At 48.5% G+C, this 27,852-nt stretch overlaps 1 protein-coding gene across 2 annotated transcripts in view; it reads right to left on the bottom strand.

Moving 5' to 3' along the window:
• LOC146333456 (small conductance calcium-activated potassium channel protein 2-like) overlaps positions 1 to 27,852 on the bottom strand; it is a 44,681-nt gene that overhangs the window by 7,638 nt on the left and 9,191 nt on the right. For both annotated transcript variants that reach the window (XM_084825962.1, XM_084825961.1), the window contains exons 3-6: positions 25,777 to 26,195; positions 5,556 to 5,697; positions 4,196 to 4,306; positions 2,309 to 2,436 (exon numbers count right to left, since the gene is read on the bottom strand). In XM_084825962.1, the coding sequence (XP_084682088.1) occupies positions 2,309 to 2,436; positions 4,196 to 4,306; positions 5,556 to 5,697; positions 25,777 to 26,195 (800 nt within the window). The remainder of the gene's footprint in view (positions 1 to 2,308; positions 2,437 to 4,195; positions 4,307 to 5,555; positions 5,698 to 25,776; positions 26,196 to 27,852) is intronic.

Below are 27,852 nucleotides of genomic sequence, written 5' to 3'. Positions count from 1 at the left end.
TTATTTTATTTTTATTCATGAGAAAATTGCTAACCCATTTTCCCTCTCCTAGCAAAAAGTCCAAAGTTCAAGCAAAAAAACCAAACCAAAACAACACCCCCATGAAACATCAGAGATCCCTTCAAATGTTATGGGACCAGTATGATATTATTATCGTATTAGCGGATTACATGATTTATTGATTAGGATATTATAAGAAACACATTTCTGTGCTAAGTGGGGCCAGAGGCAAAAGCAGGCTCAAGGACACACACACATACATGCAGCCTCCCAGGCTGCCTGCACATTCAGATCTGCCCAAGGGCTCTGAAGAAGGGTGGGCAGCCCAGGAGGCTGCATGGGGTGAGCCTCAGAACAGCACATTTTTTAATACTTAAAAGAGGGGGTGGGCAACATCTGGAGGTCTGAGGACCACTCCACCTGCTCTGGAACCCACCGAGGGCCACACCCCTGCCCCCCAATTCTGGCAGGAAACCACATCTGGCTCTATTGAAAATAAGGGGAGGTCAGACCGCTTCTGAGGCCAGTGGCAAATTTGGCAGTGGAGGCCACAAAAAAGGCCAGGGGGCTGCACATGGCCTATGTGTGGCCCACCCCTGACTTAAAAAAAGCTTCATTTTAACTCTTTAAAAACCCACCTTGTGCTGTGCGTGTGTGTGTGTGTGTGCTGCTCACACACTGCTTCAAGGTGCATCAGGTGCCTTGTGGGATAGATCCCAAGGGGAGAGCTCAGGGAGAGGAAGGATACAGCCACAAACTCTCTCTCTCTCTCTCTCTCACACACACACACACACACACACACACTGTGAACAGGGTACAGCCAACATTCATATCAGAGCACTGAAAGAATCAGCACAGTTCTGTTCACCATGGACACTAAATGTTTGGGCAAAGAGTTTTTACCTGCCTCCTAAGTGCTAATAAATTCAGCGAACGGATGAGGGAAGCAGGGGATGATCCAGCTTTGGGGGCCGGCTAGTGATGATTTGAATTGGGGGGGGGGATGTCTTCTCCTGCCCTAGGTGGAAAGAGTGTGGGGCAACTTATGTCGCACAATCCTAGGCATGTCTGCTCAGAAGTAACACCCACTGATTTCAGTGGGGCTTTCCCCCAGGGAAGCACCATCACGGATCACAGCCTTAATGCGGGAAAGGTGTGAGGAGTTGAGAACGCTGGCCCCCTTTAACTGAAGCGGGGCAGATTCTGGAGGGCACAGTCAAATACACATATAATTATTCTAGCGGACATATAATCTGGGTTTATTGGGGGGGGGTTATAATTTGGCATTCACCCTTTTGTTGCCTCCCTATAGGAGACTCCATCAACCTGGAGCCCTCCAGAGGTGTTGGACTACAAATCCCAGCACCCCCAGCCAGCTGGCTGGGGGTGCTGGGATTTGTAGTCCAGCACCTCTGGAGGGCACCAGGTTGACAAAGGTTGCTCCTAAGCCCAACTGAACTGGACTGTGGTTGTACACTTCCACAGTAAACGAGGACGGTTTCCTTGTCGGAGTTAGCCTGATGTGTGTGTGTGTGTGTGTGTGTGTGTGTATACACACTTGGGTAACCCCAATCTTAATATGCATAATCTTAATATGCTCCTGGGTCATGTTTCCCCATCCGCCATGAAGCTGACTTTCCAGGAGATCAGCTAATATGGAAAGTGACTCCTTGTCCCAGTTTGGACCAGTGCCATCCACTTTGCTGAAAAGACTGGCAGAGGGAGATTCAAAGACTACGGTATGGGTGGGAGGACGGCAGCTGCCTGGGAAAGCACATTGCTGTTTTAAGCAGCCCTCCATTCAGAACTATGAGTCCTGGAATCTTGTTTTATTTTTAGGGGATGGGCTGTAAGTAGCCCAGTATTGGAGCCCCTGCTTTGCATGCAGAAGGCCTCAGGTTTGATCCCAGGTAGGGCAAGGAAGACACCCGACCCTCTCACCCGGAGAGCCACTGCCAATCGGAGAAGACGATACCGAGCTTGGTATACTGGTGGTCCAACGTGGTATAACCACACCCATCTCTTGGTCATGCTAAAGCGTGACCAGGGCACAGCAGTTCTCCATAGGCCAGAGCAGACTCATCCCACCAGCCCATCATCCCACCCCACACCCTCCGGGAAGCAATGGCTCTTGCAGGGATCAAGTGGCAGGGATCTAGCAGGGCACGTTCCCCCCGGATTTCAGGAGAGACCCATGAGAGGCAAGGGGAGACCTGGGCGATGGAGCAGGCGAGAGGGAGGCGGGTGGTGGGTGCGGAAAGCGGCAGGCACTGGGTTGTTTTGAAGCAGGTAAACGTGTTGGACTTACTGATGGATGGCTTGAAGGAACTTACGCTGGTGTTTCCGCACTTTGGCATGGTCGATCTTCTTCACCAGCTTGGTGTGCTTGTAAATGAGCCACGTTTCCCTGAGTACGTTGGCTGCAGAATTTTTCACCTGTGGGGATCGAGGTGGAAGGGGTGCGGATTACAAACAGGTGACAGAGGCAGACATCAGCTGGGCAGGAGAGCAGAAAGAAGGACAGACACACCCTCCGGCTAACTCCTCACGCAGGAAAGACCCTATAGCTAGGGAAAGACCCTCCGGCTAGCTCCTCACGCAGAGGCGGGGAACCTGAAACTATGAGAAGTCCTCGGGGGCCACATTCCAGTGTGGCCCAAGGCAAAGCGGGTGCAGCCACGGCAAAAGGGGCGGGGACACAAATGCAAGAAACCCAGCCTGTTTTAGCCAAAAGCTCTTCCTGGTAGCCACTCAGCCTTCAGGGAGGCATTTCACACTTTTAGAACAGGGGAAAACCGCACAAAACAGGGAAGCCCACCAAACAGTAAGGGGTTGGGGGGGAAAGGGGTGGGGCCAGGGGAAGGGCGTGGCCCTCTACAGTATCTCAGAGAGCTGGATTGGTTTCCCAGCTTTTCTGCAGCTTTTCCCCCTGTTCTGAAACATTGCAGAGCCTCTCCTACGTCTTAGCTGCTGGCAAGAAGACCTGTAAACACACTGGGGTGCTTGGGCCATACCCCCTTTGCCTCTGGCCCATCCACCCCTGGAATGCAGCCCCCGAGAGCTTCCCTGAAATGGAATGAAAGGGGCTCAACACCCCCATGTGAAGGAAATAAACAAGAACTATTTCTCAGAATTGATTCTGCTCCCCGCCCCATGTTCAATGGGGCTCACGCCCAGGTATGTGAGCCTAGGACTGCAGCCTTTGGCATTTTGAAATGATCTCCTAGCGGGGAGGGAATCTCTGTGTGCTCTCGCCACCCAACTGTCTTGCCAAAGAATCCTAGGGTCGGAAGGGCCCCTTGAGGCCATTGAGTCCACCCCTGCTCAGGGCAGGAGTCCTGTTCCAAGCCTCCCTGACTGGTGGCTGTCCAGTCTCTGCTTGGATACCTCCAGGGACGGAGAGCCCAGCACCTCCCTCAGCAGTCGTATCCGTGGTCTGACTGCTCTGACCCTTAGGACGTTTTCCCTGATGTCCAACAGAAATTTGCCTTCCTGTAGCTTAAGCCCATTATTTCATTTCATAAGAACACAGGAACATGAGAAGAGCCCTGCTGGATCAGAAAAAGGGTCCATCTAGTCCATCATTCTGTTCACACAGTGGCCAACCAGCTGTCAACCCGGAACCCAAAGTAGGGCATGAGTGCAACAGCACCCTCCCACCCATGTTCCCCAGCAACTGGTGCACACAGGCTCACTGCCTCTGGTACTGGAGGCAGCACAGAGCCATCATGGCTAGTAGCCACTGATTCTGCCAGGAATTTGTCCACCCCCCTTTTAAAGCCATCCAAACTGGTGGCCATCACAGCATCCTGTGGGAGCGAGTTCCGCAGTTTAACCATGCGCTGCGTGAAGATGTCCTGAAAAGTGTTATCTCCCCACTCAGAAATCTTCTCTTCTGAAGGCAAAACAGACTCAGTTCCTTCAATCTTTCCTTGTTGGACTGAGTTTCTCGTCCCCTCATAATCTTTGTTGCCCTTCCCTGAACGTATTCCATTTCATCGGAACACTTCTTAAAATGCCGGGTCCGGAACTGGTCAGGTGAGGTCTGACCAGCACGAAGCAGAGTGCAACTGCTCCTTCCTGTGGCGTAGAGACTGTACTCCTATTGATGCAACCTGAAACTGCATTTGCCTTTTTTTGCGGATGTTGCAGACCGGGAGGGCTTGGCAGTGGGCAGGGACCCTCCCTCTCTTACCCGCTTTGTGAGCTGCGTATCCATCATGAAGTTATGGACGTGTTTCTCAGCTTTGGTGAGTTCGAGCTTGCGGGCCACGACAGCAACCACTAAGGCCGTACACCCTGCACCCTGCAACAGAAAGAAGGGGGCCGTGATCCAGGGTGGTGCGAGGATGGGATAGCTGGACCACTTGGAAGTCTGCCTGTGATGCAGTAATACTGCTGGAGGCTGCCTTGGGGGGCTTCCAGGTGAGGCTTTTATTGTGCGATTGCCCTGCACCATTCGTGGCATTTTGGAAAGGGGTTTCTGCCAGGGGAAAAGTGGGCCATATTAAAACAAGAAAAGGGCGGGGAGAGGGCAGTGGAGGGCGTGTGTGTGTGTGTGTGTGTGTGTGGGGAGGGGAGGCTGTGGTTTCAGACACAAGCCCTGCAATTTCCTAGGCCTAGTCTGATGGAGAACACATTGGGGGACGGTAGGGTCCTGAGGTGTTGAAAGGGGCTGTACCACTTTCTGAAGGAGTGTCCTCCCCTCCCTGCCCCTGGGAATGCCCCCTTTCACCTCCTACGAGCTCACGTTTGCAAGTAGCCACCACAGTTCTCTCCATGCTGGCTGCTAGAGGGCAAGGGAGGAGGCAGGGAGCACAGCTTCCTGGCTCGGAGCCCAGAGCCAGGAAAACGAAATATCCCATGTCCCTCTGATGCTGTCTAGGGGTCGTAGGATTTCTCTCCCTGTGGTTCGGTTTGGTTTGGTTTGGTTTAGTTAAATACACCCCCCCTCCAATATATATTTTTAAAAGTCTTGCAAAGAGAAAGGGAGAACATGAGGGAGAAAAGCGGCAGAAGGCAAGGGGTGGATCTGTACAAGCAACAGAATGTAATGGAGTAGGCTATTTCCATCTCGAGCTCAATGGATACCAGTTTTGAATGTTCCCTCCTGTTTGTTTGTTTGTTTGTTTACATGCAGACCTAGGTAGACACCTTGCAACAAGAAAGTCAGTGTCAGGGAGAAAGGTCCTGGCCCTGCCATGCTAGATCTCCAAACCTAAAAAATAGGGAATTCTGTTATTTACTGCCGCTTTGTGTGATGTGTATATGTGCACACCACACCCGCACACCCGTCCATCCACCCATCCATCCGACTCAGGATTGTGGCCCTCCTGACGTTTTAGCCTACAACTCCCGTCAGCCCTAGTGAGCATAGCCAGTGGTGAGGGATCATGGGAGCTGTAGGCCAAAAAAATCTGGAGGGCCACAAACTGAATTGCCCGCAGAGATGGATCCGCCTGCATTATCGGCGTCTCCTTAGGGGCGTGGCGACAGGGGCTGTCAGGATGAGTGCCTGCCCCTCTAGTTCTACCATTACGCCACTGGTGCCTTACCATAATCCCAGTGAGCAAGCAGACCCCTTTCCCGCAGTAGGTGTGTGGCACCATGTCCCCGTAGCCGATGGAGAGAAACGTGATGGATATGAGCCACATGGCCCCCAGGAAGTTGCTGGTCACGTCCTGCTTGTCATGGTACCTGTGCCGAGGGAGTCAGGAGAAAGACAACATCTCCATCAAAACCTAAACGGCTCTTTTCTCCTCCACCCTCCCTTGGCCCCACGACACAAAATTGGACAGGAGAGGGGTGCCAGGAGAACACTAGCCACCCTGCCCCAAACTTCCAGAGCCGATTGCCACTTGGGACACAGCTGGGCCGTGTGAGACAGGCTGCAAGGTTAAGCCACACTGCAGAGCCAGGATGCCTTAAACTGCCTCCGTAAGGAGGATATTTTAAAGGATCACCTTTCTGTCAGGAAAGCTGCGAACACTGATTAGGCGGTGGGCAATCTCACTTTTCAGAACGAAACGTCTGTTCCAGCCAACGACGGCTTTCTTGAAAATTCAAAGTACAGACCCCAGAAATGTGCTCATCCTGCTGCCTCAAGCCCCAAATGCATACAACAATTCTAAAACAAACCCAGTTGTTTCTACCGCTTGTTCCATCCCTGCGGCAACCTTTTACAACTTGAGGCAACTCAACCAACCCAGGGGAGAATTCCCACATTCCCAAAGCGGTTGTTGCACAGACGGCACTCTGGAAACTCAAGCAAACCTCAACAGGCTGTTCCCCCCACCCCAAAACCACCCTTTCCCAAACTGGGGTCCTCCAGATGCATTGGACTAAACTCCCAGCATGCTGGGAGGTGTAATGCAATATATCTGGGTGGGCCCAGGTTAGGAAAGGCTACATGTAAATGATTTCAAAGCAGTGACACTGAAGGGTTTTGTGCTTTCTTTCTTTCTTTTTAAAGGCCAAGATTCTTTTTTTTGGGGGGGGGGGGCAAAGACTTCTGCAATCCAAACATTTTGAACTTGTTTCTAATCTGGACATGGCCTGTGGAGCTCCAAAATGATGTGCGTTGACATGGAAGGAAGTCAGGCTTCATCCAATGAAGCTTGTGCCTGAGTAAGCGAGCATAAGGCTGCAGCCTTAGCTGTTCCACTTACCGGGGCCAAGGTATCTGAAAGACCACCTCCTCTCACCAGAAAATTCCCCATGGTCTAAGAACTGTATTGGGGGCACTTATGGGTGTTCCCCACACCAAGATGGTGGGAACATGGGCAGGGCCTTCTCTGTGGTGGCCCCTGATTGCAGACCTCTCTCCCAAATGAGCCTAGATGGACTCGTTTGTTTAGTTTTAGGCAGGCTGTTAACACCTTTGTTGTTTCACATAGCTTCCAAAGTTTTTTCTGTTTCTTAGGTTTGTTTTGTTTTGCTCTTGCTCTCCATTTTGCGGAGGGTGATGTTTTCGGTTTCAGAATTGCTTTTTCATGTTTGAAACGTTAAGGCACCTTGGAGGCCCTTTCTAGATTCGAAGGTGATTCAGGAATAATGTTATAAATATCTATTTTTAAAAAAATTAGACTGATGCTCAGACCCGTTCCCCCAAGTATGGAAGAAAGGTCAATAGGTTTTCCATTCTAAAGGTTTTAAATGGAATACTTGGACACCCTTTTGCCTCCGATCTTCCCACCACTGGAATGTGGCCCCCGAGAGCGTCTCCAAAATTAAATTTGACCCTTGGGCTGCAAGAGGTTCAACAACCCTGCTGTGAACCCATTTTTTGGCTCGATTCTGGCCAGGAGCCAGTGCATGGATGTGTCAGAGGCAGGAGGGAGGAACAGATGTGAAATGGACACCCTTCTGAAGCTGGCCTGTATCTTAAGATGCTGACCCCAATAAACAGACAAGACAGAGGCAAAGCTCCTTGAGCATATATGAATAGGACCCATTCAGAATACCAATCAGCTTTCAAGGGAACTGGAGAATGTCAACAAACCGTCGCATTAAAAGGCTTGCGATTTAATGTTGTTCAAACGTGCAGCAAATTAGCGCTAATGCGAGATGAGGGGGGCGATAAGCGCCCAGGGATTCTTCTTTCTGCTGAGGCCTCTGGAGGTGTGATGGAGGGGAGGCTGCGTCTCACACCAGGAGTGTTATTCTAAAATGATGTACAGTCACGGGAAAAAGAAAGTACACCCTCTTTGAGGTCTATGGTTCTACGTCTCAGGACATAATAAAAATCATCTGGCCCTTCGCAGGTCTGAAAATTAGGTAAATACAACCTCAGATGAACAGCAACACCTGACGTATTACACCGTGTCATTTATTTTACAGAAATAAAGCCGGAATGGAGAAGCCATGTTTCTTCTTCACATGACTGTAGATGTTTGTTGGGTGAGGTCCAATTGTGGTTTACTCATGTTTACTCATGTTGGTTGGGTGAGGTCCAATTGTGTCTCTCTGCTCATGGAATAGCAACTGTCAGTGGGATGGATTCCCACTGGATCCCACAGCCCCCCCCCCAATCCTCTCTGAAGACCCTCTGGAGCAGTTTTTTGGGGCACACAGGGGGTTCCATAGAGCAGGAGAGGACAGGAAGGTCCCGTTGCACAAGCAGAAGTCTGCTCACGCCGCACTGGATTTCCATTCCAGACAAGCTCTCGGGGGCTGCATTCCAGGGATGGACAAGCCTAAGGCAAACGGGGGTGGGGCCAAAATGCCAGCATATTGTAGCATAAAGCTCTTACTTCAGTAGCTTGTTGTTGTTCAGTCGTTCAGTCGTGTCCGACTCTTCGTGACCCCATGGACCATAGAACGCCAGGCCTTCCTGTCCTCCGCTCTCTCCTGGAGTGTGCTCAAGTTCATATTCATTGCATCAGTGATGCTATCTAGCCATCTCATCCTCTGCTTTTGCCTTCAATCTTTCCCAGCATCAGGGAGTTTTCGCATTAGGTGGCCAAAATATTTGAGCTTCAGCTTCAGTCTCTGTCCTTCCAATGAGCAGTCAGGGTTGATTTCCTTTAGGATGGACTGATTGGACCTCCTTGCAGTCCAGGGGACTCGTAAGAGTCTTCTCCAGCACCACAGTTCGAAAGCATCAATTCTTCGGCGCTCAGCCTTCCTTATAGTCCAGCTCTCACAGCCATACTGGGAAAACCATAGCTTTGATTATATGGACCTTTGTCGGCAAGAAGCAGAGATGTCTCTGCTTCTTACTATGCTGTCTAGGTGTGCCATAGCTTTCCTCCCAAGGAGCAAGCGTCTTTTAATTTCATGGCTACAGTCACCGTCTGCGGTGATCTTGGAGCCCAAGAAAATAAAACCTGTCACTGCTTCCATTTCTTCCCCTTCCATATGCCAGGAAGTGATGGGGCCAGATGCCATGATCTTCGTTTTTTTAATGTTGAGTTTCAAACCAGCTTTTGTACTCTCTACTTTCACCCTCAGCAAGAGGCTCTTGAGATCTTCTTCACTTTCTGCCATTAGGGTGGTATCGTCTGCGTATCTGAGGTTGTTGATAATTCTCCCGGCAATCTTAATTCCGACCTGTGATTCATCCAACCCAGCGTTTCTCATGATGTACTCTGCATATAAGTTAAATAAGCAGGGTGACAATATGCAGCCTTGTCATACTCCTTTCCCAATTTTGAACCACTCGGTTGTTCCATGTCTGGTTCTTACTGTTGCTTCTTGACCCTCGTACAGGTTTCTCAGGAGACAGGTAAGGTGGTCTGGTACTCCCATCTCTTTCAGAATTTGCCACAGTTTGTTGTGATCCACACAATCAAAGGCTTTAGCGTAGTCAATGAAACAGAAATAGACGTTTTTCTGGAATTCTCTTGCTTTCTCCATGATCCAGAGAATGTTGGTGATTTGATCTCTAGTTCCTCTGCCTCTTCGAAACCCAGCTTGTACTTCCGGTAGTTCTCGGTTCGCATACTGCTGAAGCATAGCTTGTAGGATTTTGAGCATCACCTTGCTGGCTTGTGAAATGAGTGCAATTGTACGGTAGTTTGAGCACTCTTTGGCATTGCCCTTCTTTGGAACTGGAATGTAAACTGACCTTTTCCAGTCTTGTGGCCATTGTTGAGTGTTCCAAATGTGTTGGCATATTGAGTGCAGCACTTTAACAGCATCATCTTTTAGGATTTTAAATAGCTCAGCTGGAATACTGTCATCTCCGCTAGCTTTGTTGTTACTAATGCTTCCTAAGGCCCACTTGACTTCACTCTCGAGGATGTCCGGCACAAGTTCAGTGACCGCACTCTCATGGCTATCAGGGACATTCAGATCTTTCCTGTATAGTTCTTCTGTGTATTCTTTCCACCTCTTCTTAATCTCATCTGCTTCTGTGAGGTCCCTGCCTTCTTTGTCCTTTATCATGCCCGTCTTTGCACAAAACGTTCCCTTGAGATCTCCAATTTTCTTGAAGAGATCTCTAGTCTTTCCCATTCTATTGTTTTCCTCGATTTCTTTGCATTGTTCATTTAAGAAGGCCTTCTTGTCTCTCCTTGCTATTCTCTGGAAATCTGCATTCAGTTGGGTATATCTTCCCCTTTCTCCCTTGCTTTTCGCTTCCCTTCTTTCCTCAGCGACTTGTAAAGCCTCCTCAGACAGCCACTTTGCTTTCTTGCATTTCTTTTTCTTTGGGATGGATTTAGTTGCTGCCTCCTGAACAATGTTACAGACCTCCGTCCATAGTTCCTCAGGCACTCTGTCTATCAGGTCTAATCCCTGAAATCTATTCCTCACCTCCACTGTATATTCATAAGGGATATGATTGAGGTCATACCTGAATGGTTTAGTGGTTTTCCCTACATTCTTCAATTTAAGCTGAAATTTTGCATGATGATCTGAGCCACAGTCAGCTCCAGGTCTTGTTTTTACTGACTGTATGGAGCTTCTCCATCTTTGGCTGCAAAGTACATAATCAATTTGATTTCGATATTGACCATCTGGTGATGTCCATGTGTAGAGTCGCCTCTTGTGCTGTTGGAAAAGAGTGTTTGCTATGATCAGCGTGTTCTCTTGGCAAAACTCTATTAGCCTTTGTCCTGCTTCATTTTGTACACCAAGGCCACGCGTGCCTGTTATCCCGGTGATTTCTTGACTTCCTACTTTAGCATTCCAATCCCCTATGATGAAGAGGACATCTTTTTTTGGTGTTAGTTCTAGAAGGTGTTGTAGGTCTTCATAGAACCGATCAACCTCAGCTTCTTTGGCCTCAGTGGTTGGGGCATAGACTTGAATTACTGTGATGCTGAATGGTTTGCCTTGGATTCGTGCTGAGATCATTCTATTGTTTGTGAGATTGTACCCCAGTACTGCTTTTCCCACCCTTTTGTTGACTACTAGTGCTACTCCATTTCTTCTAGGGGATTCTTGCCCACAGTAGTAGATATGATGGTCACCTGAATTAAATTCGCCCATGCTTGTCCATTTTAGTTTGCCGATTCCCAAGATGTCAATATTCAATCTTGCCATCTCATGTTTGACCACCTCCAACCTTGATTCATTGATCTTACATTCCAGGTTCCTAAACAATATTGTTCTTTACAGCATCGGATTTTCTTTTCACCACCAGACACATCCACAGCTGAGTGTCCTTTCGGCTTTGGCCCAGCCACTTCACTCTTTCTGGCGCTACTTGGAAATTCCCTCTGCTCTTCCCCAGTAGGATATTGGCCACCTTCCGACCTGAGGGGCTCATCTTCCGGCGTCATCTCTTTTAGCCTTGTGATACGTTCCATGGGGTTTTCTTGGCAGGAATACTGGAGTGGGTTGCCATTTCCTTCTCCAACGGACCACATTTTGTCAGAACTCTCCACCTTGACCTGTCCGTCTTGGGTGGCCCTGCATGGCATAGCTTATGGCTTCGCTGAGTTACGCAAGCCCCTTCGCCACAGCAAGGCAGTGATCCATGAAGGGGACTTCAGTAGCTAAGCCTTACAAAAGGCATCACCTTTTTAGAATGGGGGCAGGGATTGCACAGAAGCCTGGAAAACACCAAATGCTCGGTGGCCAGGGAAAAGGGGGTGGGCCAAGGAAAAGGACCAGGGGAAAAGGATGGGGCCATCTGCAGTTCCGCAGCCCTGATCTAAAACTTGCACTTCGAATTTTGAGCAGTGGAATTTATTTATTTCATTTGAGATGTAGATTTTCCCCCATTTAAATTTGAATGTAGAGAATTGGAGGGCCATTCACCACCACCCCATTTCCAGCTGCTCTTGTCCGATAAGCCTTTTGTTTCAGGTGGCTTTGATGATGCTCGACTTAAACTCCACCAGACTCCCATTCAGTGTTCCCACACAACTCTGGGTTAATGTCTCCCCTTCCATGCAAATGAGCCAAACACCACCCTTTCCCACACAGAGAAGCAGCTCAACATTAGATGCACCGATTAACTTACGTCTTAAGGGCCTAACTGGGAATTGAAAAGTGGAGTGCCAAGTTCTGATAGGGCCATCTTTCTGTGCAAAGGGGAGAGTTAAAGCCTCCCTCCCTCATGAAACTTCTTGAATGCTGTTTTCAGAAAGAGTAGACTTATTTTGGAATCTAAGATAAGCATGCAGAGTCCCAGATCAGGACCACTCCAGGTGGGCAGGAGAAATTTAAAAGCTGTTTTCGAAAATGTGCCCCTCAACGTACATGGAATCTTTAAAAAGGGAGGAAGGAAGCATGCATAATTTCAATTTGTTAATTTTTTCCTAGCTAAACTCCATTCGCATGTCTCAGTGGTGCATGCAGATTTGTTTTCCTGCAGAGGATGCTGGGACTTGTAGTTCCAGTCTAGCCCTGGGTACAAAGAGATGCTCTAACAGAGACTCTAACAGAGTGCCCAGATCAGTGTCTGCGGCATCTTGGAGCAGAGGAAGAGGGAGACATAAGAACATAAGATGAGCCATGCTGGATGAGACCAATGGTCCAACTAATCTAGCATTCTGTTCACACAGTGGCCAACTCCTAATTCCAGATCATTTATGAACAGCATTGGTCCTAACACAGAACCATGTGGGACCCCACTATTTACTTCCCTCTGCTGGGAGAATTTACCATTTATTCCTACTCTCTGCGTTCTGTTCTTTAACCAGTTATTGATCCATAATGACTGCTAAGTTCTGCTAAGTTTGCTCAGGAGTCTTTGGTGAGGGACTTTGTCAAAAGCCTTTTGGAAGTCCAAGTAGACAATGTCTACCGGATCAGCCCTGTCTGCATGTTTATTGACACTCTCAGAGGCTAGTGAGACAGGACTTACCTTTGCGGAAGCCGTGTTGATTCTTTTTTGGCAGGGCTTGTCCTTCCATGTGCTTACTAATTTTATCTTTAATAATGCCTTCAACCAATTTATCCAGAACAGATGTTGAGCGAACTGGCCTGTAATTTCCTGGATCTCCCTGGATCCCTTTTTGAAAATTGGTGTTAGGTTGGCCATCTTCCAGTCCTCTGGTATAGAGGCGGATCTCAGGGTTGTTGTTGTTCATTCGGTCAGTCGCTTCCGACTCTCCGTGCCTTCATGGACCAGCCCATGCCAGAGCTTCCTGTCGGCCGTCGCCACCCCCAGCGCCCCCAAGGTCGAGTCCGTCACCTCCAGAATATCATCCATCCATCTTGCCCTTGGTCGGCCGCTCTTCCTTTTGCCTTCCACTTTCCCTAGCATCAGCATCTTCTCCAGGGTATCCTGTCTTCTCATTATGTGGCCAAAGTACTTCAGTTTTGCCTTTAATGTCATTCCCTCAAGTGAGCGGTCTGGCTTTATTTCCTGGAGTATGGACTGGTTTGATCTTCTTGCAGTCCAAGGCACTCTCAGAATTTTCCTCCAGCACCACACTTCAAAACCATCTCTCTTCCTTCGCTCAGCCTTCCTTATGGTCCAGCTCTCGCAGCCATAGGTTACTACGGGGAATACCATTGCTTTAACTATGCGGACCTTTGTTGTCAGTGTGACATCTCTGCTCTTCACTATTTCATCAAGATTTGTCATTGCTGTCCTCCCAAGAAGTAAACGTCTTCTGATTTCCTGGCCGCAGTCAGCATCTGCAGTAATCTTTGCGCCTAGAAAGACAAAGTCTGTCACTGCCTCCACGTTTTCTCCCTCTATTTGCCAGTTCTCAATCAAGCTGGTTGCCATAATCTTGGTTTTTTTGAGGTTTAAGTGCAACCCAGCTTTTGCACTTTCTTCTTTCACCTTCGTCATGAGGTTCCTCAGCTCCCCCTCGCTTTCAGCCATCAAAGTGGTATCATCTGCATATCTGAGACTGTTAATGTTTCTTCCAGCGATTTTAACTCCAGCCTTGGCTTCATCAAGCCCAGCACGTCGCATGATGTGTTCTGCGTACAGGTTGAATAGGTAGGGTGAGAGTATACAACCCTGCCGTACTCCTTTCCCAATCTTGAACCAGTCCACTGTTCCGTGGTCTGTTCTTACCGTTGCTACTTGGTCGTTATACAGATTCCTCAGGAGGCAGACAAGATGACTTGGTATCCCCATATCACCAAGAACTTGCCACAGTTTGTGATGATCCACATAGTCAAAGGCTTTAGAGTAGACAATACAACAGAAATAGCTGTTTTTCTGAAACTCCCTGGCTTTCTCCATTATCCAGCGGATATTGGCAATTTGGTGTCTAGTTCCTCTGCCTTTCCTAAACCCAGCTTGTACATCTGGCAATTCTCGTTCCATGAATTGCTGGAGTCTACCTTGCAAGACCTTGAGCATTACCTTACTGGCATGTGAAATAAGTGCCACTGTTCGATAGTTTGAACATTCTTTGGTGCTTCCCTTTTTTGGTATGGGGATATAGGTTGATTTTTTCCAATCTGTTGGCCATTCTGGTGTTTTCCAAATTTGCTGGCATATGGCATGCATCACCTTGACAGCATCATCTTGCAAGATTTTAAACAGTTCAGCTGGGATACTGTCATCTCCTGCTGCCTTGTTATTAGCAATGCTTCTTAAGGCCCATTCAACCTCACTCTTCAGGATGTTTGGCTCTAGCTCACTGACCACACCATCAAATCTATCCCCGATATTATTATCCATCCTATACAGATCTTCCGTATATTCTTGCCACCTTTTCTTGCTCTCTTCTGCTTCTGTTAGGTCCTTGCCATCTTTGTTTTCGATCATACCCATTTTTGCCTGGAATTTACCTCCAATGTTTCTAATTTTCTGGAAGAGGTCACTTGTCCTTCCTATTCTATTATCTTCTTCCGCTTCTGCGCATTGCTTGTTTAAAAATAATTCCTGATCTCTTCTGACTAACCTCTGGAATTTTGCATTTAATTGGGCATATCTCCCACTTTCACTGTTGCCTTTTGCTTTCCTTCTTTCTTGGGCTGCTTCCAGTGTCTCAGCAGACAGCCATCTTGCCTTCTTGGTTTTCTTTTTCTTTGGGACGTTTTTTGTTGCCGCCTCCTGAACAATGTTGCGAACTTCTGTCCATAGTTCTTCCAGGACCCTATCTACTAAATCTAGTCCCTTAAATCTATCCTTCACCTCCACTGCATATTCATGAGGAATATTCGTGAGCTCATCTCTAACTGCTCTGTGGGTCTTCCCTATTCTCTTTAGTCTGATTCTAAATTGTGCAATAAGAAGTTCGTGATCTGAACTACAGACAGCTCCAGGTCTTATTTTTACCAACTGCATAGATGTCCGCCGCCTTTGGCTACAAAGGATGTAGTCAACCTGAGTTCGGTGTCGACTGTCTGGTGAATAGGGATGTACGAAAATCACTTACCTTTCACGGATTATGCTGATGGTGGTGGGGGGGAGGTGCTCCGTCCCTTCCCCCGGAATCCTGGACGGGGGGGGGAGGCGCTCCGTTCCTCCCCCCCCGGAATCCTGGCCGGCCAGCTGTGCTCCGCAGCTATTCTGCGGAGCCGCCGGCTGGCTCCACCAGCAGCCGGAGATCCGGCCGCTGGCTAGCAGGGACGCAAATGGCAGCGGCCGTAGCTGCCACCGTTTGCGTCCCTGCAGTCAACCGTGATAGGCTACATAAATGTTTACGTAGCCTATCATGGCTGACTTAAAAAAAACACAAAAAAACACAAAAAAACGCGCAAATACGCGTTTGTTTTTAAAAAAAACAAAAAAATGCGTCTACGCTATTTGCGTTCCCCTTATTTTCGCCATCTTAGTCTACGTAAATATTTACGCAGACGAAGATGTGCCAAAATAAGGAACGCAAATGGCAGCAGCCATGGCCGCCGCCATTTGCGTACGCGTGGTTTTTTTGTTTTTTGTTTCAAGTCAGCCGTGATAGGCTACGTAAACATTTACATAGCCTATCACTTCTTCTTTAAAACCTAGCCGTGATAGGCTACATAAATCTTTACGTAGCCTATCACGTGTTTTTTTTTTTAAACTGGAAATGGCGGTGGCGGCAGCCGGTCGGAAGACCGGCCGCCGCACCCGCTGCTGGAGCCGCCGCCGCCAGGAAGATCCGCCCAAGGTAAGTCTCATCCCGGGGGGGCAGGGGGGGGCAGGACGTTCCGACACCGATTTCGGGGGGCCGAATGCGCTGGCATTCGGCCCCCCCGAGATCCGTGGCAGAATTTTCGTACATCCGTACTGGTGAAGTCCATGTATAAAGTCGTCTCTTAGGTTGTTGGAAGAGAGTGTTTGTTATGCACAGTGAGTTGTCTTGGCAAAATTCTATCAGCCTATGTCCCACTCCATTTTGCTCTCCCAGACCATGCTTGCCTGTAATTCCAGGTGTCGTTTGACTACCCGCCTTAGCATTCCAGTCTCCTGTAATGAAAATAACATCTTTGTTTGGCGTATTATCCAGTAGGTGCTGCAGATCCTCATAGAACTGATCTACTTCTGCTGCTTCAGCATCTGTGGTTGGGGCGTATATTTGGATCACTGTGATGTTGAATGGACTGCTTTAGCCACTTTATTATTAATTATGAAGGCTACTCCACTTCTCCTGTGCTCCTCTTGTCCACAGTAGTAGATCTGGTGGTCATTTGATGTGAGGTGGCCCGTTCCAGTCCATTTCAGTTCACTGACACCCAAAATGTCTATATTTAATCTTGACATCTCCCCAATCACCACATCCAATTTGCCCTGGCTCATAGATCTTACATTCCAGGTTCCTATGGTGTGTTGATCTTTAGAACATCAGATTCGTCGTTCACCACCAGCACCGTCGGCCGCTAGCCATCCTTTCGGCTTTGAGCTAGCTGCGTCATCACATCTGGGGCCAGTTGAACTTATCCTCTGTTCCTCCCCAGTAGCATTTTGACCATCTTCTGACCTGGGAGTCCCATCTTCCAATGGTATACCGACATTTCGCTGGTTGTCCTGATCCATTTAGTTTTCATGGCAAGAATACTGGGGTGGGTTGCCGTTTCCTTCCCCAGGGATCGTATTTAGTCTGACCTCTCTGCCGTGACCTTCCCGGCTTGGGTGTCCCTTCACGGTTTAGCTCATGACGTCATTGAGGTGCTCAAGCTCCAGCACCACGACAAGGTAACGATAGCCTATCACGGCTAAAAAGTGAACGCAAATGGAGGCCACCGTAGCCGCTGCCATTTGCGTTCCCTTTTTTTTTTTTTGCCGTGGTGGGCTACGTAACTATTTACGTAGCCTATCACGGCAAAAAAAAGGGACAGAAATGGCAGCGGCTACGGCGGCCGCCATTTGTGTCCCCGCGCAGCCCAGCAGCGGCTGGATGTCGCTGCGGGCTGCCCCGGCCAGCGGCTCTGCAAAATCACCGCAGAGCAGAGCTGGCCATCGAGGATTTCGGGGGGAGGGACGGAGCACCTCGCCCCCCACCGCAGATGTACGAAACGAAACAGGTAAGTCGTTTCATACATCCCTACTTCAAAATGCTTTTTTGCATCTCTTGTTGTCTGCGTGCATCGCCTTTGGCAAGCTTGTGTTCCCTTTTGTTTTCCTCACTTGGGCAAGACCTCCATTTTCTGAAGGAAGCTCTCTTTCCTCTGATAGCGCCCTTACCACTGCTCGTCAGCCATGCCGGCGACCTCTTGGACTTGGTGCTGCCTTTCCTCACCTGTGGTATACATTTTAGCCGGGCTTCTATTGTTGTGGTTTTGAGTAATCTCCAAGCATTCTGAAGGGATTTAATCCTCTTGACTCCCCCTTTAAAATTCCTTTTCACCCCTCGTTTTAGAGATGTTTCCTCTTGATGGTTGACAGTGGCTCAACCAACTTGTGGGTTTTTGCTCAGAGGTGCTTGCAACACTCCGTGTCAGATGCTCACCACCTCTCTAATAAGGGACCAGAATTAGGAGGTCATTCATGAAATAATGGGGTCTTGCATAGACACCGTCTTCACCATTTTTACGTTCATCATTACACCCTTGAGGACTAGAAACTTCTAGTTTCCTATTGCTGACATATCATTACAGTTGTCTCCGAGTTTAAGAAATCTCAGTTCTTATGAGTTTTAGGGTGCAATCCTATACATGTTTAGACAGAAAAAAAAGTCCACCACCACACTGGGAGTTGTAGGACTTTTTTCTGTCTAAACATGCATTGGATTGCATCCCAAATCAATGAACCCATAGATTAAATCGCCACACGTTTGCATAAAAAAAATGAAAGCATTCTTTCTTTACACAAAGATAAAATATATACATGTCAAATCAAGAGGTGTTTCCTCCTGTGTAAAAAACAAACGGGGGGTGTCTCTTCTAAGGTGGTACCTTGCAATGGACAGTTTTTGTATGCTCTTGTAGTTAAAATAAATTTAACACTTTAATAATATACTGTCCAATCAATCTGTCACAACCACCTTTTTAGCCAATCAAAAGCCTTTTACTCTTTCGGCACATGTCTTTGGGGAATAGTGGGATACATACTTGCAGCCATAACAACCTGCCTTAGCATTAAGATTTGCATCTGAGGCCCTGGCCTGTCAGAAAGAGGTGTGAGATTGGCAGGTACCAGAGACAGGACCTTTTCGGTGGTGGCCCCACACCTTTGGAACTCTCTGCCCAGGGAAATACTTTTGGCTGTATCACTGCTGGGTTTTAAAGATGTTTTTATTGCAGTCTGCCTTTGGTCAATTATTAGTATGACTGCTTAGGATTCCTGCGTACTGCACAACCCTATGCCTGCCTACTTGGAAGAAAGTCCCACTGAGGTCAATAGGACTTACTCCATGGCATGTGTGTACTGGACTGCAGTCTAAGATTGCAAATCTGTTGCCCCTTACCTGGGAGTAAGCCCCACAGGACTTTCTGGGACTTTCTTATGAGTAGACATGCCTAGGATTGCACTGAAAATCAGCTAGGAGCCCCAGCTTTAAAAATGATTGGTGAGGAAATGGTGTGAATGGAAGAGTTCCCTAACAATTGGAGATACCTCAAATTGTTGAGTAAGAGACTCACAGCTCAAAGTGTCTGACCAAGAGGTCTCTAGACAAGCTCTCCCCTATCTGGTGCCTACACAGACCAGTGTTTGTGCTTGCTGGGGATGATGGGGGGTGTCACCCCAAATATCTGGAAGGCGCCAGGTTGAGAAAGCGTGAGCTACCTGTTAGCCTTAACGGGAGCCCTGAGATTCTACGTGGTTTCACATCTTCCGCAAAACCCTTCAGCGCAAATCTTTGCCAGCCAAAACCAAAAGAGAGAGAGAGAGAGAAATAGTAGTGAAGAAGCCCAAAAAGAAAGGGGGAAGAGAGAGAGAGATTGCCAGTTTGGGAAGATGCAGCCGAACTCTGCGGGGAGGGTGCTTTGGGGGAGCATGCAGCGACGGCAAGGGACAGGGTAGAAGAACAAGAACATGAAACAACCCAGGAGAGAAACAACCAAAGCCAAAAAAGAACGGAGAGGCCCAGACAAGTCAGACGAGACACCAAGCAACGCCAGAGGAGGAATTTAGGACTGCTGCTTTTTTCCCCATGCTGGATTTTGCTCTGTGCCCATCTTGGGTCAACAACAGACCTATAACCCTCCTCCCCACTCATGCCTTCCCCCTGCCCCCGGTGACATATCCAGTCCAGCACAGAGGTCTGTCTTGCCCAGACAGGTGTGTGTGTGCATGTGTGAACAAAGCTTTGAAAGTCTGGCTTGGAACCTCAGATGAGGATGCGCAGAGGAAGGTGCCACAATGAAGTGTTTTGATGGTGTTGCAGTGGGGAGAGAAAACCAAGACTGCAAAAGTACGGCCAGAGCTGGACTGATATTAGATCAGGTGCACAATTCCTACAAGTCCGTAAAGCAAGGGGTAAGGCAACCCAGCGCCCTCCTGATGTTTAGGAGCACAACTCCCATGATCCCCAACCATTAGCCATGCTGGCTGGGGCTGATGGGAACTGTAGTCCAAAGCGTCTCAAGCTTGCCTACACCAACCATAAAGGGTTCATTTCTCACTGATACGCACCCAGATTGCACAAGGATTTAAGCAGCATGGATCGCTTCTGTGTCTTTTACGTCTCACTTCCTAAAAATCCCCCCCCCCTCAGAATTAGACAAAATTAAGCAAACACACACACACCCCTCTCTGCATAATGTACCCTGATTTCAAATAAAATTGGAATTTGGGGGCACGAGGAATGAGAGAAAAGGGGAAAGAGAGAAACATTGCAAATGGTCAAAAAATAAAAACCAAAATAAAACCATTTCAAAATATGGCCCTTCCTTCCCCATTGTAGCAGCTGTAATATTCCTTGTTATGCATCATGCACTGCCCAAATTTGGGAGATGCAGAAAAGCCAAGGGCAGCGTTTCCCAGCATAGCTGGCTGGGGATGTTGGGCTTTGTAGTCCAATACACCCGGAGGGTGTTGTGTTGGGGAAGGCTGAGCAAGGGTATTCACAGGGCAATTTTAATAGAAAGGAAGAAAAGAAAAGGAGCAACACTTTTTAAGGCAACAAGGTGAATCTCTAGAAGGGGCTGTTAGAGATACTTTGGCAGGGGGCGTGATTGTTGATGGCAGGAAGGGCCATTTCAGTGGCTGATGGGTTGCGTTGGTGTTGTGGTTCCAGCATTGCAATGGGCCTTATAGTTTATAGCCAGAATTAGGGATGTCAGAGAAATCCACAACGGAATCAAATGAGTTTGGATTTTTCCAAGTAGCAGGAATTCCACAGACTTTTGGACTGTCTGGACTTTTGGACTGTTTTTGGACTTTTGGGACTTTGGGACTTTTTGGACTTTGGGATTTTCTGGACTTTGGGACTGTTTCCCCCCCCCCTTCCCAGAATTTTACACAAATTTAGTCATAGAAAAATACATAAAATAAGAAACACTAGCCAAAAATGTGCATTTCCTGCCATAGGCTAAAGCATGAAAATGCGTATTGGGGGGGGGGGCCTTGAAAATTTGGCGGGGCTTTGTACATTTTTAGGAGGGGTCGTGCATTTTCGCAAGTGCGAATTTGTGCAAATGCGGCTTTCCGCAAGTCGGGAAATTGGCAAAGGATCCAGTTTCATCGACGAGCGGATAAGGGAACAAAAGGCACCGCACAATTTGCGAAACGCAGACAGCACAGATTTTACAAAATCTCTATACCCTGAGCCAGAATCTGATCAGACGTGGTTTGGAAGGGTTTGGGCTTATTCACCCTGCGGAATGTCAGAATCGGCGTGAGCTCAGCATCAGCGTTCTCAGAGGCCGGCAGGAGTCAAATTGCTCCCATCCAGTCGCTAGCGTTGGCCTTGACAGGGAAGGAGGAGTCACACAGGTCGAAACATCACACCTGCAGGGCAGACTGGCGACTCCTTGTGCCTCACTGATGGGCTAAAATCCCTTGTCAGTTGGTTGTTTAGGAGGAGGGCTGACACATCCACACCTCTGCTTTTAAATTAATGCCCAGGCTGGGAGCCTTTGCTAGGAACGTACTTGTCTTCCCTGCCTAAAATCCTTTCTCTTTGGACGTCCTGCCACCTGAGCCTTTTGAGGCCCTTCTCACATGGACCCTCCATCCAATTTGGACTCTCGTTTGCATTGTTATGAACCTGCCGTGCAAGTCCTGCTGTACTTTTCGTAGAACGTCTTCCTTGCTATGGATTATGCGTCCTCACTGTCGATGGCCCAGAGGCGCCAGGTGGATTGGACTGAGCTAAATTGACTCTTGGACTTCCCTGTGTCTGGACCCCTGTGGGGTAGACATCCCAAAATGAAAGCTACAGTCAACAACATCTCTGCGTCCTTGGGATTCCTCCGGACTTACTCTTGACCCTGTCTTGACTCTTAACCTGAGGCCTTAACCGGTCTAGCATGGTGATTCAAGGTTAAACGAAACCTCTGCACGTGTGGATTTGTTTAGGTCTGTTCTAGAACCCTTGTCTTTGCCTGGGAAGGCTCACCCCAAGAATCATTTAAGTCCCTTCCCTGTACCCTGAGCCATAGAGACTACAACGGGGAAACCGAGTTGTCAGGTTCTCTGACACAGTTCTAATTATTCGCTTTGGATTGTTGCTGAATTGCTTACGGGGCTTATTGGCATGAGCTGTGTGATTTCTGAACTGTGTAACCGGTAAGCTTTTGCCATGGGATTTGCTACAATGAAGGAAGTGTGTCCTGTCCTGTGTCGGAATGCCAGAGTGTGTGCTTGAAGGATTGGGCCCATGACACTTGGTTGCTTGGATCTCTTTTCCAGTGGTGGTCGGGGCGGGGGGTGGTTTGTCATTTGGCAAAGTCATAACGAAACATTACATTTCAATGAAAGGAACAGAAATAGTGCTGAGTGATTCAGGTTTGATCTCTAGGAAGAGAACTAGAAATGTTGTCCTGCCCGAGACCCCAAAGAACCGCTGATGGACAGCATAGACATTCCTCAGCTACATGGACCAAAGGGCTGATTTGGTGCTGAGCAGCGTTCCTGCATCCCTATTTAAATCAGCCCTTTATTCAAAACCACAAGGACCAAACTCTGGCCTTCTTTTAAGGGAAAGGACTCAAGAGCACAGTAGAACACCTGCTTTGCCTGTAGAAGACCCTATGTTCAACCAGCCCTTTATTTGAAACCATGAGGACTGGAATCTTACTTTCTGTTTAGTGGAAGAACTTTAGCTCAGCGGGATGATCTGACTGACATGTCAGAGATAACAGCATCATATTCTTCCGCTTATGAGCCAAACGTCCAGCCTGGCTCTTCTGCTCCAGCTTTGCCTGACTCAGGGGCGCAGCACACACTTCCTGCAAGCACAAGTCTGACAGTTCAATCCTGGCATCTCCAGTTTTAAAGATTTCGGCCAGGAGGGCCTCTTGTCTGCCGGAGAGACCCCAGGGGCGCACAATCTATCTGTGATTCAGAATAGACAGTCGTGGGCTAAATAAATCCTCGGCTCCTACGTAATTCTGCTCAGGTTATATGGCCGTAACATCCCCTGGCCTCAACCTGGCTCCCCCCAGATGTGTTGGGCTGCAACTCCCATCATCCCCAGCCAGCACAGCTGGCGATTATGGGATTTGCGGTCCAACACATCTGGAGAGCCCCGGGTTGAAGGAAGTTGCCGGACTAAGCAGCTCATCTTACAGATTATCTGTGTGTGCGTGCCCCCAATTTTATTCATTTATTACACTTCCCTACTCTCTGGCAAGATCAGATCCAGAAAGACAGACTGTGCCAACATAACAGAGAGACCGTGTTCCATGATTAAATGATGACCTCCTGTTTGCCTTGCGAGAGATCTGCTTGAGAGGCAGTACCTGATCTCACATCCTTTATATTTTGGTTCCTGGAATTTGGCCTAATTTTGTTAAACTGGGTAGCTACCTTGTTTTATTTGGTTGCGGGGGGGAGAAGAGAGGGGGGTTAAGGGAAGGGGTGATAATATCAGGGTCAGGGAAGCATCCAATTAACTTCGCTGTTCTTAATTTTACACAAACACATATACCGAGCCAGGCTAACCTGTAATATGCAGCATTGTAGCAGCGCTCCGGCAGCCTCCCCCATTTTTTTATTTGGGTTCCAAAGGGCAGTTTTGTGTTTTGGAGCTCAGACCCCACTTCTGCCTTGTCCTTAGGTTCTTGGGCACATGACATTTCTTTAGGTCTCACGAATTTGCCTGCTGGGAAACGACCGTTTTGTGACCAGCCATGACCACCATGGCAAGCACTTTATGAAAAACCAAACCCCACCCCGTAGCAGCCATTTTTGAGAGCATCCACAACACTCTCTCAAAATTCCAGATGGGCTCAGCAACCCAGAAGGGTTGGGGATAGCTGGGATGTATTGGCCAGAAAGCAGAACGAAGGGCATGAAGCGAAGATGTATGTATGTATGGAGAGGTTCCTTCTACAAGCTAGATCAGCCTTCTTCAACCTGGTGCTCTCCAGACGTTTTGGACTTCAGTTCCCAGCATTCCTGACCATTGGCCAGGAATACTGAGAGTTGCCGATCAAAACATCTGGAGGGCACCAGATTGGTGAAGGCCAAAGTTTTCAAGGTTCACCAACCCCCCGGGTTTTCTCCCCAACCACCCTCCTGCTGAACCCTGCAAGCAGCAGCTAATCTTAAATTCTAAGCCGGCCTTGGCCTCCGTGCAAGGACAGTTTTCTACTCGGCTGCTACCAAACGGGACTCACAGTTTATCCCTATGAGAAGCACAGCGGATAGAGAGGAAGGAAAACAACAACAGCATGTTATTGAGCAGTTCAAGGCAGGAGGAAACAGCAACACAGAAAAGCAAGACCGCAAGATGACGACGACGACACACACTGACCGCACAGAGACGTCGGGGAATCAGAGGGCACCCTGGGGTCTGATGCAGCCGAGGGGGGAACCAAGCTCCTTCGTGGTGCGGCAAACACGTGCTCTCAGAAGGGTACGAAAATACTTTGACTATATTTCCGCGCGCCAAAATGGTTTGTCTCCACTGCCCTGCGGAGATTTGCCAGGGCTGAACTGGCTGTTCTGTGCCAACCAATTTCCCATGTCTCCTTTACTGAGACGGAGTACCAGCTCTCATTTATGGTACCACCACTTTCTAGGCCCTTCTAGGGGTTCAGTTTTGGAGAACAAGCATCCAGACTAGAGGGAGATATCTGTAGACAGCCCCCTAGCAGATCCTGTACCCAGATGTTGGAGAGGGACATTTAGGGGGAAGGAAGCTTAGCTCAGTGGTAGAGCATGTGAAGGATCCCAAGTCTCCAGCAACATCTCCAGGTAGGGATAGGAAAGAATCCTGCCTGAAACCCTGGAGAGCTGCTGCTGCCAGTCAGTGTTGACAATACTGGACCATATGGACCAAGTGTCTGACTTGAGAGAAGGCTGCTTCCGATGTTCCTGTTTAATTCAGTCCTTGATTCAGAACCACGAGGAGTGGAACAGTATTTTACTCTTAGGGAAAGGACCATCACTTGTGGTAGGCAACATGAACTTGGCATTCTGACAGCTCAAGTTTCACCCTCCAGCTTCTCCATGTAGGGTTGGGAAAGCCCCCTTTAGGACACCCCCAAGACACGGCGATTGCCAGTCAGTGTAGCCCAAAAGCAGAAAAAAAGCAGCATTAGACTCCAACACACATCATCCCCGACTCATGGGTGTGCTGGCTGGGGGCTGATGGGAGTTGGAGTCCAATGACACCCCTGGGGTGGACAACACCAAGATGGGTGGGATGAAGGACCCAACTTGGCATAATTCCACTTCCGCAGTTTAGATTGCATTGTTCTCTGCATCGTTTTGCAGAGAGGGTTGCAGAAAGTCACCCCAACTGATCAGGGATTAGGAGCCACCTTGGTGAAGAGGAAAGACCACCGTTTCAATGAAGCCTTTCCCAATCCAGCACTCTACAGATGTGTCAGACTACGAATCCTACCCAGCAGAGGAATGATGGGAGTTGTAGGCAGACACACCCAGAAGAGCCTGGTATGCAGGCTGTTTTAATGTACTGTATAGTATTCTGTTAAATATTTTATGCATTTATTACATTGATATCCCACCTTTTATTTCATCTTACAAGGTACCCAAGGCAGCTCACACGGCCCTCCTTCCCTCTACCTTCTCCTCACAACAACTCTGTAAGGTAGGGTGTTATAAATAAATAAGCAAGCAAGCAAGCAAGCAAGCAAGCAAATAAATAAATGGTTTTTGGTTTAGAAGAAAATAAGAAAACTTAGAGGAGACGGGATTTTATAAAATAGTGCAGAGAAAGAGTGAGGCCGCTTTCTCTCTCATAATCTTAGAACTAGTAGTCAAATCAACCAACAAGCCAAAACTAGCCTCTCCCAGCTTGAAGGAGCTTGGTTTCTCTTCAGCTGCACCACGGGGGCTGAGGACCCCCAATGCCCGCCACTCAATTCCCCACTGCCCTTTTTGCCTGGGGCCAAAATGGGTGTGCGTCCTACCTCTCGCACACGCGCACGGTCCAGGCTGCGATGATCCAGGAGGAGATGCTGAAGACGAGGAGGACGGTCCCAGGGCAAATGGTCATGAGGGTCTTCATGACAAAGCGAGTGTTGAAGTTGATCTTGTTGAGGGCGCCGATGCTGCGGGAAGAGGCGTCAGTGAAGAGCTTGCTGTGGAGGAGCATGACCCGCCCGATCAGGTAGAGCCGGAGGAACATGGGGATGGAGAGAATGATGTCCACGTCCGTGTTGGCCTCCGAGGTAGCATAGGTGAAGGCCAGGCGGGTGGTCCAGGTGAAGACATACTGTCCTGGGATGGGGTGGATGGCGCAGACGACCAGCTCCAGGGTGATGAAGAAAATCCGCTCGTACGTCATCGCAATCCGCCAGTCGTCGGCACCATTGTCCACCATGAAGAGCTGCATGGGGAATGGAGAAGAGGTCTGTTACAACAGGAGAAGGGGGTTATTGCAACAGGAATAGGTGAGGTGGTCTGCCACAACCTTCCCCCACCTGGTGCCCATCAGATGTGTTGGACGTCAACTCCCATCAGCCCCCAGCCAGAATAGCCAACGGTCAGAGATGCTGGGAGGTGGAGTCCAAAGCATCTGGAGGGGCCCAGGTTGGGGAAGGCTCGTCTTCTGCTACAGCTCTCCACCTGTTGAACTGCTGGGATGAATAAAAGCAGCGCATTCCCCATCCCAGGTTTTCTGTCACGCTCTTTCCGCAAAAGCGACTGTTTGCGTATTTCTTCCCCAGCTTTTCTATCACCCAGGTCTTTCCCTCTCCCTCTTTCAGAGGTTCAGTTGCCCCATCACACAAGATCCTATGCAACATGGCCCCTGAGGCAGCTTTCTTTAGTAGAGAGGTGGTGTGGTGTAGTGGTTAGAGTCTCAAACTTTGTGCCTGGAAGGAACCCTGACATGTCCCCTCCTCCCCCATTCCATCTCAAGATGGTGATTGTGGAGAAACCATGACTTCAACATTGTTCACTTCCCTGTGCCTCCTGCTTTCTATAAAATCTGGAGAGATCCTGGAGATCATGAAAGCTTGCACATTTTTTGTGATCTTTGGGTTGGCCCAATAAAGTTATTATACAGGGATGGGCGAACGTGCACATTTCCAGCTTGTTGAAGGCTTCCCAATTCTTCCTTGAAGCTCCATTCACCTCATTTGAATTCCCCAAAATGTCTTTTTTAAATTTCCGGCTGGGAAATTGTACATTTTTGGATTAGGGAAAAACTGCATTTTTGAAAGTGCAATTCTCCCAACTGAAAAGATACACCTTTTTAATGTGCATTTTTCCTGGTATAAAATGTGCATTTCCCCCACACAGTAATGCGTGAAAATGTGGTGTTGGGGGGAATTGCACTACTGCACATATGTGCAAGCTTGAAGTGCTCATTGGCACAAATGCACGCTCGTGAACGTGAATGCATATTCAGGAAATTACAAAAATTTCCTGAGAGTTGTGTTCCTGTTTGCATTCATGTCTGGGGTTGTGAATGGGACATGTCCAGAATTCTCGTACATCCCTAGTATTACTCTAATAATGGATTTTGGAACAAATGTTTGACTCAAGCAGGCGACTAAATAATATGCCACCCTATGCTTTTTGGCTCCAGCAAAGGAGATCGTTACCTTGTCGTGGTGCTGGAGCTTGAGCACCTCAATGACGTCATGAGCTAAACCGTGAAGGGACACCCAAGACGGGAAGGTCATGGCAGAGAGGTCAGACTAAATATGTTCCCTGGGGAAGGAAACGGCAACCCACCCCAGTATTCTTGCCATGAAAACTAAATGGATCAGGACAACCAGCGAAATGTCGGTATACCATTGGAAGATGGGACTCCCAGGTTGGAAGATGGTCAAAATGCTACTGGGGAGGAACAGAGGATAAGTTCAACTGGCCCCAGATGTGATGACGCAGCTAGCTCAAAGCCGAAAGGATGGCTAGCGGCCGACGGTGCTGGTGGTGAACGACGAATCCGATGTTCTAAAGATCAACACACCATAGGAACCTGGAATGTAAGATCTATGAGCCAGGGCAAATTGGATGTGGTGATTGGGGAGATG

The sequence above is a fragment of the Heloderma suspectum genome, chromosome Z, assembly GCF_057233095.1.
Source record: "Heloderma suspectum isolate Gila_16-S chromosome Z, 16-S_ref, whole genome shotgun sequence".
NCBI classification, from domain to species: domain Eukaryota; kingdom Metazoa; phylum Chordata; class Lepidosauria; order Squamata; family Helodermatidae; genus Heloderma; species Heloderma suspectum.
The sequence above is the reverse complement of the archived record's forward strand: the minus strand, read 5'-3'. Positions and strand labels throughout refer to the sequence as shown.